At 38.6% G+C, this 12,265-nt stretch overlaps 1 protein-coding gene across 2 annotated transcripts; it reads right to left on the bottom strand.

The window, feature by feature from the left end:
* Positions 1-306: 306 nt before the first annotated feature.
* Positions 307-10,562, bottom strand: ube2nb (ubiquitin-conjugating enzyme E2Nb). Of its 2 annotated transcripts, XM_046071961.1 has the most exons (5): positions 10,413-10,562; positions 8,471-8,717; positions 6,969-7,109; positions 4,560-4,598; positions 307-2,970 (listed from the first exon to the last, which is right to left on the bottom strand). In XM_046071961.1, exons 1-5 carry the CDS (start codon positions 10,440-10,442, stop codon positions 2,927-2,929), a joined length of 501 nt encoding a protein of 166 aa, XP_045927917.1. In that variant the 5' UTR covers positions 10,443-10,562; the 3' UTR covers positions 307-2,926. The 2 variants fall into 2 exon arrangements, with proteins under 2 accessions (XP_045927917.1, XP_045927918.1); XM_046071962.1 differs by lacking the exon at positions 4,560-4,598.
* Between the last annotated feature and the right edge of the window lie 1,703 nt (positions 10,563-12,265).

Below are 12,265 nucleotides of genomic sequence, written 5' to 3'. Positions count from 1 at the left end.
CCATGCCACGCTCAAAATTGCTTAAATCACCTTTCTTTCCCCTTCTGACATTCAGTTTGGAGTTCAGGAGATTGTCTTGACCAGGACCACACCCCTAAATGCATTGAAGCAACTGCCATGTGATTGGTTGATTAGATAATTGCATTAATGAGAAATTGAACAGGTGTTCCTAATAATCCATTAGGTGAGTGTAAATGTATGAAGTTCAAAGCACCATCATCACCCTTCATACATTAAATTTGAGCTGAACCTTCCTCCTTTAGGGGAACCCAGACTTCACACAACATAAACCAGACGAGCCTCTACTTACTTACTCAACTCAGTTTATTTACAGAGTATTTGAAGAGCCATGTATGCAAATGTACTGAAGTTACTGACAGAACTCTTCTCGTTTTACACAGGGGGAGCTGATTAATCACTCAGAGTTGGGTCTTTCCGTATTTTGATCTAGATGTTTAAAAATCCAATCAGTGACTGTTTCTTGGTATAGATTACTGACAAGTCCCTTAGGGAAACAATAAATTAACTAGGTGTTTAAGCCGTGCTTCATCTTCCAGACTTGAGTAAATGAAGCGGTTCAAAACAGTTAATTCTGGGTGAGGACGGGCCACAAACAAATCTACGCGACACCAAGCCTGCGATAATCCAACGGAGAGCAAGAAAAGATAAAATAAGACAACGCTTAACAAAATGTTTTACTACAATATAACCTTACAGTCCTCAGTCCACGGAGGGTTTAAAGTGATGGAGACGGTGAGCCTTTCAAGCCACGATATGTCACACTGATCCCTCTAACCCATAAACGCAGCATCTTTTAAAAAAAGGAAAGCTTAAGGACTTTTAGAAGTCTTCGTCAACAACAAATCCCAATGTAGAATTTGACACAAGGTTTCAATGCGTGCAATTTGGAGCCAATAGAAAATCTGTAATAGCACGGTAAGGTCCTTTAATCTTGAATACGTTTTATTTGCAATATCACTCTTTTTTTGCCTGCTACCACAATGACCCAATCAACTAAATTCACTTGCATAATCATCACAGTTCAGTATCATAGAAAGAGTAAAAGCAGGTTAAGACCAACTCATAAAAAAAAGGTGAAAAACAACTTTGTAATTGACAAAACCTTTAAAAAAAAAAAAAAAAAAAAAAAGCCTCAACTTTCCCTTTAAAGAGAACTCAACCTCCCAACTCTCATAAACACCCTGAAGAATACTAGTTTGGAAATGTCCCAATACCAGTTTGATTATGGTACATTTCTTTCTTTTTTTTCTTTTTTTAAATGAAGTAACACTGAAAAGAAAAATAGAGAAGAGGCAACATAGATAGCATGGACAGACAGTTAAAGGAAAATAAAAACAAAAACAGCCCAATGTCCTACACCCTTAATAAAAATTAGAAAGACATTTTCAACACATTTTAGTAGTCTGCTATAACATGCATAAGGCTCCTTTTCAACACAAAGAACTTGCGTCATTCTACCTTTCTGAATGTGTTGGCAATGTATTTTTGTTTTTAGTTTTTTTTAAGTGTGTAGAAAGAACCTGCTCACCCTCCCCAAACTGTCTATCAGGGTTTGAAAAGAAGATTTTTACTGGAACATGTACAGATGTGAGAAAACCCATGGGTGAATGAAACATTACACAGGCAGTATCTGAGAACAAAGTGTAGAAACTTTTTTTTACGATGCGGCAAAAAAAAAAAAAAAAATAGTCATACTGCTGCAGAAACAAGACGAACTGATAGAACAAAACATGACATTAAATCATTAAATTTTGGATTATTAGAAGCACAATCCTCACCTAATTGGGATCATCACCGCACAATAGTTATGCCAACCTAAGACCAATGTTAACATGTCAATAATGAAGAGATAAAATTACATCTGCCAAATGCTTAAATGTTAGTCGTGGCTCTTCAGCAGTGTCCTCTACCGGATAATTTGGCAGGTACACAGCAACCTTCAGTGTCTCGCTTCTAAATTTATTTTATAGTAAAACTGTAGGAATGAACCCCCCTCAGTTCTCTGTGGATGATGACCTCTGTATTTTCATCATCCAATTCTTCAAAATGTCACTTTATTTGCGCTGCAGTTACAGAAAGTGTCTTTTTCGACGGTTTATGTGGGATAATAGAGCAGGTTTGAGGAAGTACTTCCTGTGTGGGACCCCCTTCACATAGACACGCTTTGATGTCCAATTTTAAAATTAAGATAGTCTTTGCTGTGCGATGAAAACACTTAAGAGTTTCCGCTCTGCTCTCAGTATTAAGTGCCTCATGTGCTCTTGAGATGATGAAGTAGCTGCAACACCAACTTAACATTCAGTGTTGTAACGGGTTGGTATGCACAGACACGCAGGAGTGGAAATCCAACTAACCTTCTTGTTGCATGTGTGGGCTATTTTCCTAAAACCCATACTTCTTAAAAGAGTAAAGAGAAAACTTCATTCTTACTAGTAGTGGTGGGTGGGAATGGGGGCAGCTGTACACTCTGTGCTTAAATAACAGAACATGTCATATCTCACAAAAGACATACAGATGTGTTGACAAGTAATGCATGTGTTAAAATAACAGCTTTAATGCATATAAATATATATATGCAAACGTACCAGTATGTGCCTAGTTCAGAAAACATATTGCATGTTATTTTTAAGACTGTCGCGGGGAGGGTGTCATTCTCTGCCCATGCATTTAAATAGCAACACAGGAAAGAAAAAGAAAAGAAAGGCTAACACACACTTAACGCATCTTAGAGAGGAAAATAAGTCACCCAGAGGTCTGCAGCAGAAAATCTTGTCATTTCTTTCAAATAGATTTGGACTTATAATCTTTTTTTTTTTTCTCTTTTTTTTGTGTCCGGTAAATTCAAATGTTGACAGTATAGGAGTACATTTTGTGGATCACATTCAGACGCATCGTCTCTCTTCTTCTATACTTCAGTGTTGCCCGCGTAGAGCCTGGTCCATGCTCGGGCTGCAGGAGAGAGAGAGAGAGATAAAATGGTGGGGGGGGGGGGGGGGGGGGGGGGGGGGGGGGGGGGGGGGGGGGGGGGGGGGGGGGGGGGGGGGGGGGGGGGGGGGGGGGAGCGTGGATAAGGAAAGTGTTGCAGAGTCTACACAGATGCACAAACTCCCACAACAACAGGCGGCCTAAAGTAACTGAAACGTCCCAGTATTTCCAAATACAAAACAATCAGTTAGTCAACAGAGAATGAATCATCAACAATTTTGATGATTGATTAATTGGTTTAAAAAGTTTATCAAGCAAACATGCCACGGTTTTGTTGGTTTCAGCTAGCAGCAACTAAGGATTATTTCATTCGCAATTATCTACCAATTATTTTCTCGATTAATGGACTGATGACTTGGTCTTTTAATTCTCTGAAAATTGTTCTCCGAAGCAAGAGCTGACATTCAAATTACTCGTTTTGTTTCACTAGCAGTTCAAAACCTAGTGTATGTGTGTGGAAGTGTATTCCGTTGCCATTCACGGGTCTTGTGCAGAGTTTTGCATGCGTGCAGTGCAGCCAACAACTGCATGCACGTCGCGGTTCCTCATGGGTCTATTTCAAGCACTGTTTAAAAACGGTATAATATTCCTTGTGTGGTTCGTCAATGGTGGTAAATGATCCCAATGTCCCGCGAGGTGCGGACAAATTGGTACAACACCAGTGAAGCTGGGGCTCCGTCTCTTCAGCAAATGTTCCCCTCCTGCCACTACACATTTTCACACACACACACACACACACTACGCCTGCACATGCTCCCTGACCACTCTACCTTAAGGGTTAAACTTAGAATTTTGGATTTATTCCCACACACAACCTTTAGTAAAAGCTTCTTTCTTTTCCCATGTTTATTTACAGCATAAGTTGAAATGTATATTGTAATAGGCTGTATATTAACTTATTGGGAGGAAAACGGTAGTTCTGTGTAAAATCAGATGTTGAGCACCCCCATATCGGCTAAATGGTATGAGCCTCATTTCATAACGATTACTAATCTCTATCTGAGGGTTTGCTGGTTTTTTATGTTTTATATCGTTCTAACTTGAATATCTTGAGTTTTGGACTGTTATTCAAACAAAACAAACAAGCAATGTGAAGATATCACAGTGGGCTCTGAGAGATTGTGATGGATATTTTCCACTATTTCTAGGCTTTGAAAAGGTAAAAAAATTATAGCTTAATTGAAGAAACAAAAATCAATGACTGGTTAAAAGCATTATGCAGCCCTAAATCCTAAACAGTTAGGCGTACTCCTACGTGCACAGCGAAACTGTAGTACTGAGTCCTGATGAACGTTAGAGTCACAAGGAAACACATTTAGATTATGTTTTGGTTCATTGCTTCAACAAAGTTCTGCTAACAGAGCATTTGCATGAGATATAAGAAAGCCAATCTCATGTGGTCTTTGACAAACAGATGTAGCAATGGATAGTTAAATGGCAGCAAAAAGTCAAGCTTTGTGAACAGAAAGCCCAAGAAAAAAGGTCAGGACAAGTCAGTAAACACCAATTGTACAATACCAATTACAAACATAAATGTTATGATGGAATACTACACGTAATGATGCCTGCGTATCGCCTGGTCCATGCTCGGGCTGGGGGAGAGAGAGAGACAAAATGGTGGTGGAGGGTTTGAGGGGGATATGGTGCAGGAGTGTTTAAGGAAAGTGTACACAGATAGCTTTGATCAAACAAACTCCCAGAATAGGCAGCCTAAAGTAAAATGAAACCAATTATGAAACCAAAACAATTTGTCAGTTAATCATTTAGTTAATTAACTAATGAGTATGCCTTTAAATTCCCAGAAAATAGTTTTCCAAAGCCCGAGTTGAAATATTCTAATTGCTGATGGACATTCTTCACTGTTTGATTGTTAATAGGCTATAGAAATAATCAATTAATTGAAGAAACCATTGACAGCTCAAAGCATAATGCAGACCTACATCCAAAACAATATGGCGTGTTTCTGAACGCACAGAAACACTGCAACATTGAATGTTAAACTGACAAGTAAACACATTTAGATTAAGTTCTGGTTCATTGATTTGAATGAGGTTTTGATTAAAACAGAGACGAGATGTAATAAGGTGAAAACCAATCTCAGACATGGCACTAGATAGTTGAATGACAGCAAAAAAAGTCAAGCTTCACGAACAGAAGACTCATGAAGAATGACAAGACGGGTCTGTCTACAGACTGGGAGATTTGAGAGCCGTTACCTCAGTCAGATCTCTTTTTGAAAATCAATTTCATTCATGTTTACTGCTGTATTTGTTTGTATTTACAGTCAGATTATGTTGTCAATCTGGTCCCAACCCACAAAGGTTGCTTATGGGGTTGTTTTGCATCACGAGACCACGACTAGACCAAATTTGAAATTGTGGTGGCAGTTCAGAGGTCTGGAATTAGGCTGAAGATTTGCTGTCATCTACTAACCAGCTGCAGTAACTAGAGCCCGACCGATTTATTGTTTTGCAGATGTGGGTCGTATCTGTAGATATATCTGCATCGGCATTTATAACAGCCGATATATGACTATTAAAAAAGAAAAACAGTCAGGACCTTCCCTCATGTCATGAGTGTTGCACAGTTTGCCCACCAGAGGGAGCGCTGCAGCCCCTCTGTTCAAAACACTGCAGCACCACAGAACAAAACATCAGCTGACCGTAGTCTGCCACAGAGCTTTTGGTGGCTCATTGTTCACGGTGAGTTGGTCTTTTGTCACGTCAATTACATGACTTAAATAATAATAAAAATAGCCCTCATGACTTTTGCTCTATGGAGACCAGACTTGCTAACCCTCCCGTTTTTCACTGCCCTCTCCAGGCTCAGCAGTGTATTTTAGTAGTAGAACGCTATAATTTATAATAAATCTTATATTTTAAAAATGTTTTTTATACATTTGACTCTTATTCATCAAAACTTAAATATATTTAGCTGTACTTTTTCTAACAATAAATTTGATTTTTAAACTGCATTATGTCATGGTATCTTGGTGTGGTCTCAACATAAATTGTAGGAATAATCTTTGTTTATGTTATCGGTTTCTTAAAATAAGGGGAAAATCCTCAAATACCGAAATCGTTATCGGACATAAAAATCCCATATCGGTTGGGCTCTAGCAGTGACAGCTGAGGCAGTGGTAATATACAGTCCTTCCAGGATTTTGCAATCGCATCTATTAACACAAATTCAACAAATCATTATAAATTCAGTGCAACTTGCAATTTTGACCAACCAACGCAACTTTTCCGCAAATTTGACCTACCATCGCTGTTTCCTGCAAAATGTTGTCATGTCAGCTCGTCACTTCCTTATTTACAAGACACAGCAGACACGTGCGATACAAACGTCTAACATTTGCCGACAAAAGAAAAATAGGACCGTGAAAAACGTATCTGGTTCTTCCTGACCAAAGTGGGGGTAAACTGTATTGCAAAATGTGCAGTGTTGTGGTCGAACATAAAAGGAAATAATCTATTGAAAAACACTTTGCCTACGCAAAACATATGTGGAGAGTAGCAGAAACACATGGAGGATGTCAAACGAGACAAATCACTGTGACACAAGCTGTTGCATCCCGGGCAATTGCAAGCGCTGAAAGAATCAAGGTAAGCTGGTTTAAATATGCAGGGTTTGGGTTAGGCCCCCAAAATCGTGGAAGGACTGTTTAATGATTCAACTATAATCTACCTTTGCAGTTTTCACTTTTTTACTTTACTAAAACACTGCAACTTTCATCGCCTTCTTTTTATTTTTTTAGAACAGCTGCCGCAAAAATCAGGCCTTATAGACTGCAACAATCACTAAAAAGGCCTGAGAAATCCTGAAGGGACTGTAAACATGTAACTTGTTTTTGAAAAGTGCTCTAAAAATAAAGATTATTATTATTAAATAAAGTTCATTACAGATGATCCTGGGTAAGTTATACGAGTTGAATCAAAAAAAATGAATCTCATCCTCACCTGTCTCAATGGCATTGCTTTCGTTTTTCTTCCACTGCTCTGCGACATCGTTTGCCAGGGGATCGTCTGGATTGGGAGCACTTAATAATGCCTGGATAGATAGCAACACTGTACGGATCTGCAGGGCTGGAGACCATTTATCTGGAAGAAGGGAAGTTCAGAAAGAGACAAACAACTTAAAAGGACACATTTGCAAAATGGCGGAAACTTCAGGGTGATGCCACATTGGGTACAGATGGCCAAGCAGCCACAACATGGCAGTGACAGAGAGCTGAGCAGCAATAATCATGGATGAGTAGAAGCCAGTCAGGGATTTATCCACTTTATCCTAAGGCTACATGATAATGGAAAACATATCTGGCTCTAGTAAATCAAATAAAAATTAAAATTGTGAAGCCCTTTAAGGGCACATTGGAGTGCCTAGAAATACTAGTCTGTTTCAATGTTGTTTTTATTACTACTTTAGAACACGTTTGGCAACCCCTCTGCTGCTGTCTGTTCTGCTCTAGCCAAATAAACATTACCTTCAGTTTGTTTACCTCAAAACTTGATTTAATGGTTGTAATCACATCTGCTTCCTGCCGCTTCGTCCCACAAGATTGATTTCTGTAAATATGACCAGCTGCTTTTCAGCCAGCTCATATTATAAAAATGTAATGTCTGATCTTTTACCACATTCTGCTTTGATAATAACTAAATCTGTGATTGTATGACTCACACTTTTCGTGTGTTAATGATATGCAATAGTCTTGGCACTTCCTGGGCAGCCTGTCAGTCAGATGTAAGGTCCCCATAACTGTATTGCACCACTTGTTCGATTTGATAGTTGAGAATTACTGAAATCAAGAGAATGCAATACACTGCAGCCAACCTAACAGCAAATAAAATGTGCACTTTACATTAGATTGTGTCACAATCTAGGTAATTAGTGCTAATGAGAATTACTATTTTCCCCATATGAACATTAACTGCATCTTGGCTATAAAAATGTCATGTTTTTATAGATGGGTATAGGTAATTGTTTATATTAACACTACATCAAATGGCTCTGTGTAATGTGAAAGGGTTGGAAGTACTACCAAAGCCACTGAAAATCAACACCCAGCACTTCTCTGTGCAGCTTTTAGATGCCGTTGGAACATTGTTTGGGCTCCCCAGCACACATTTAGACTGTATGGTAGCTTCTCAATGCCTCTTAGCAGCCTGACATCTAACCTTTTACGTAGTCATTTCCAATACATTTGACAAACCTACTGTTTGCTACCTGTTCAGCAGACAACATAAATAGGTGGTTGGTGATGAAAGACATGCATCTAGCAGCTAAAAAACAAAATATTTCTATATAAAATGCCAGTAAGTACTGGACTTAATTTGTTCTATGGCCAGAAAGAAGGCTCCAGTGGGATGCAGATGAAGCTGTCTGTCTTTGTGATATTAAGTGGGCAACTGCTTGCTAACACATTGGGAATATTAACTCAATTGATACCATCACGTTTTCTTACCTTTCAAAATGTCTAAACATATTCTTCCCAGTTTGTCAACATTGGGGTGGTAGATTTTGGTCATGAATCGCACTTTGGGAGCTGCCATGGGATACTCTTCTGGAAGAAATAGTTCAAGTTTAAATGTGCCCCCTTCAAAAGGAGAGTCTTGAGGCCCTGCAATGACCACATGGAAGTAACGTGCATTCCCTTCATCAGGCGTAGCCGTGATCCCTGGAACAGGCTCTGCCATCAACCGCTGTGTCTCCTAAATGTGTGGTCAGAATGAGAAATACATAATACGGTTGTTGACATTTCTGAGAAGAAAAAAAAACTGCTGTAGGAAGGACTGTGGAGGTGTCAGCAGACAACAGACTTTCAAGTGTTTAATGGATGAGGACATACAATTTCACCCTGCTTAGTCACACACACACCTTCAAACTCACCCACATACAGACAAAACAACATTCCACAAGCTATCCTTACACACAGAAACTAAAAAGGTAGCTGAGGGCTAGAGCACTTTTCACACAATCTACAATGACTTAGGCTGTTTGAGTGATTACAAACATACACAGAACTACCCACTGCGGTAAATTGCTAATGTGTAAAATAAAATAATTAAATCAGGGTTGCAGCAACTAACATTTTCAATACAGATTAGAAGTTTTTTCCTCAATTAATCGACAAATTGTTTGGTATATAAAAATGATCAATAATTGCCATCTTACATTTCCCAGAGCCCAAAGTAAGGTCTTCCAATTGCTTGTTTTATCAGCCCTAATATCCAAATATTAAAATATATTCTATTTCTTATCACATAAGGCAATTATTCACATATGGAATCTGTAACCTATAAAATGATTAACCATTATCAAAACAGTTGGTAATTAAGTTTCTGTCAATCGATTAATCTGTGTGATTCTTTCAGCTCTAAATTATTCTATAAATTTTTGGACACAAATTCAGTAAACACATGATTGCAGTTATCTGGTGTGTATAAAAAAATTATACAATCAAAATTGAACTTGCAGAGTTATGAGTTTGATTGCAAATCAATTAAGTATTGAGCTACACTTACAATAGACAAAGGAAATCAAAAGAGGAAGTGCAACATATTTTTCACATTTCGTTATTTGATCGAGCAGGTGCATCGAAACATCTGCAGTAAACATAAAGGAAACTGGTTTAATCTGGTCGTAGCTTCGTTGTGATTAGAAAACGAACTGTAGGTTTTCACAATGGAACGAGGGTAGTGCTTTCACTTTTACCAACGTTAGGTTACTGGCTGTGAAAACCTGTCAAACCTGAGACATGACTGCTATATGTGGCGGAAAAGGCAGATCGCGCCCACTGCCGGGCCTGGCCCAGCGAAGTTGCGGTGTGGTTGAGGGAGGACACCGCAACGCAACAGGCCTTAAATGTATGCCTATTTTTTCGTTTCATTTTATACAAAAGACGCGTTACTAATATGTTTGCTCTATCGCGAGTATTTAAATGTTTTGCAACCACTGGGGCAACGTTTCACACCAGAGCCAGACATGTGTAAGTTAGTTACCAATCACCAAACGCTACAGCTGCTAGCCTAGCTTACTTAGCGAATCCATTCATATGGCGACTAAGACAAATTGGCATAATTTGTTGATTAACACTACAAATAAGCAACGCGGCGTTGTGAAAACTACAATTTATATACGACAACTAATCTACCCGTACAAAAAAATCAACCACAGATCAGCGCAGATGGGAGTAAACGGAAGTGGAAAACAAAACACTTGCAGACACGGACCAGCGAGCTAGCTTGATAACTAGCTAGATAACAGCTAATTGTGCTAACCTCGCTAACGTCAGGCTACACGTTGGATGGCAGTTATTTTACGTCCATATTCTTCCTAAATACTCTTTACAATACTCACACATGGGCTCAGTAAAATATATATACACTGTGAAGTTTAAAGTGTACCTTTATAATCCTACGAGGCAAACCGGCCATCTTGTGTTAGCTATTATATTTTTAGCCGTGGACTCGCCTTCTCTTCAGGTTGGATTGACTGAGCAGTCGGGGCGGGGACAGATAACTCACTCTTCCGGTGGCTTCAAATGACGTAGGAAAATATGCTGGTGTGCAAGATGATATGTAAAAATATATTTACTAATTACTTATTTCTACTTTTAATTTTGATCAGATTTTAGGTATAACACGGTTTAAACCGTCCTGCTAGGTGTGTCTTATTATATTATGAAAGCTAAAGTTTTCTTTCTTACTTACTTTTCCTTCAAGCCTTAACATATTTGTTAAACTCTAAAAAAATATATAAGAATATTATTTACACAATTAAATGTTATCATTGCATTTTTATTTTATATAAACAAAACATTAAAACTTTTGATTAATAAAAAATGGTCTATATCAAAATGATGAATCACTCAGCTGCAAAAATAATAATAATTAAGTCTTGCATTCTGGCTAGTGATAACAATATGCTATTTTTTAATGGTACTGGTATGATTTCTACAGGTTGACTTGAAAAATCTTTGGCGAGACCACAGCCTGTGGTTGAGAACAATTTTTTTAAGCAGATGCAAGTGTGGTTACAGTATATGGTCTGTCTGTGCTGCCCAGAAAAAAAGAAAAGATCTTTGATAGGACTATCGTTTAATGTAGTCCTTTTGGTCTTGTTGGGGTCCATCTCTTGATGTATGCGATTAAAGCCAACATGGGTATTTTTCACTGTATACTTTATACAGACTACAGGTATATGTTTCTGTATGTCTGTTATTACAAAACATGGCAAAGCTAAGGCTTTTTTCTTCGTAGATGATTGACATGATTGTGGTGTGCCGGACCTTACCCACTTAATACCCAATTATTAATGTTGCATTTCAGCTGTACTGAAGGGTAACATTTATTACTGGTCCATTGCTCTTTGATGCACGTTTAATTTCTGCTGCATGAACATTAAGAATATAAAAAAACATTTGGCAGCAAATATCTTAATCAATTAAATCCTCTGTAAACCGCTGACTGTAACATAATCAAATTGTATACGAACACATTATAAAGCTCTGCAAACTCTAGTAGAATATGTGATGCCCTAAGGATGTAGACAAAAAAAAAAAATTACAAGTATGATGATTCCAAAGCCATATACAGTGAGGAAAATAAGTATTTGAACACCCTGCTATTTTGCAAGTTCTCCCACTTAGAAATCATGGAGGGGTCTGAAATTGTCATCGTAGGTGCATGTCTACTGTGAGAGACATAATCTAAAAAAAATATATCCAGAAATCATCAAGTATGATTTTTTAACTATTTATTTGTATGATACAGCTGCAAATAAGTATTTGAACTCCTGATAAAATCAATGTTAATATTTGGTACAGTAGCCTTTGTTTGCAATTACAGAGGTCAAACGTTTCCTGTAGTTTTTCACCAGGTTTGCACACACTGCAGGAGGGATTTTGGCCCACTCCTCCACACAGATCTTCTCTAGATCAGTCAGGTTTCTGGGCTGTCGCTGAGAAACACGGAGTTTGAGCTCCCTCCAAAGATTCTCTATTGGGTTTAGGTCTGGAGACTGGCTAGGCCACGCCAGAACCTTGATATGCTTCTTACAGAGCCACTCCTTGGTTATCCTGGCTGTGTGCTTCGGGTCATTGTCATGTTGGAAGACCCGGCCTCGACCCATCTTCAATGCTCTAACTGAGGGAAGGAGGTTGTTCCCCAAAATCTCGCAATACATGGCCCCGGTCATCCTCTCCTTAATACAGTGCAGTCGCCCTGTCCCATGTGCAGAAAAACACCCCCAAAGCATG

Source organism: Micropterus dolomieu, linkage group LG16, assembly GCF_021292245.1.
Source record: "Micropterus dolomieu isolate WLL.071019.BEF.003 ecotype Adirondacks linkage group LG16, ASM2129224v1, whole genome shotgun sequence".
Classification (NCBI taxonomy): Eukaryota; Metazoa; Chordata; class Actinopteri; order Centrarchiformes; family Centrarchidae; genus Micropterus; species Micropterus dolomieu.
This window is presented reverse-complemented; position numbering and strand designations above follow the sequence as displayed.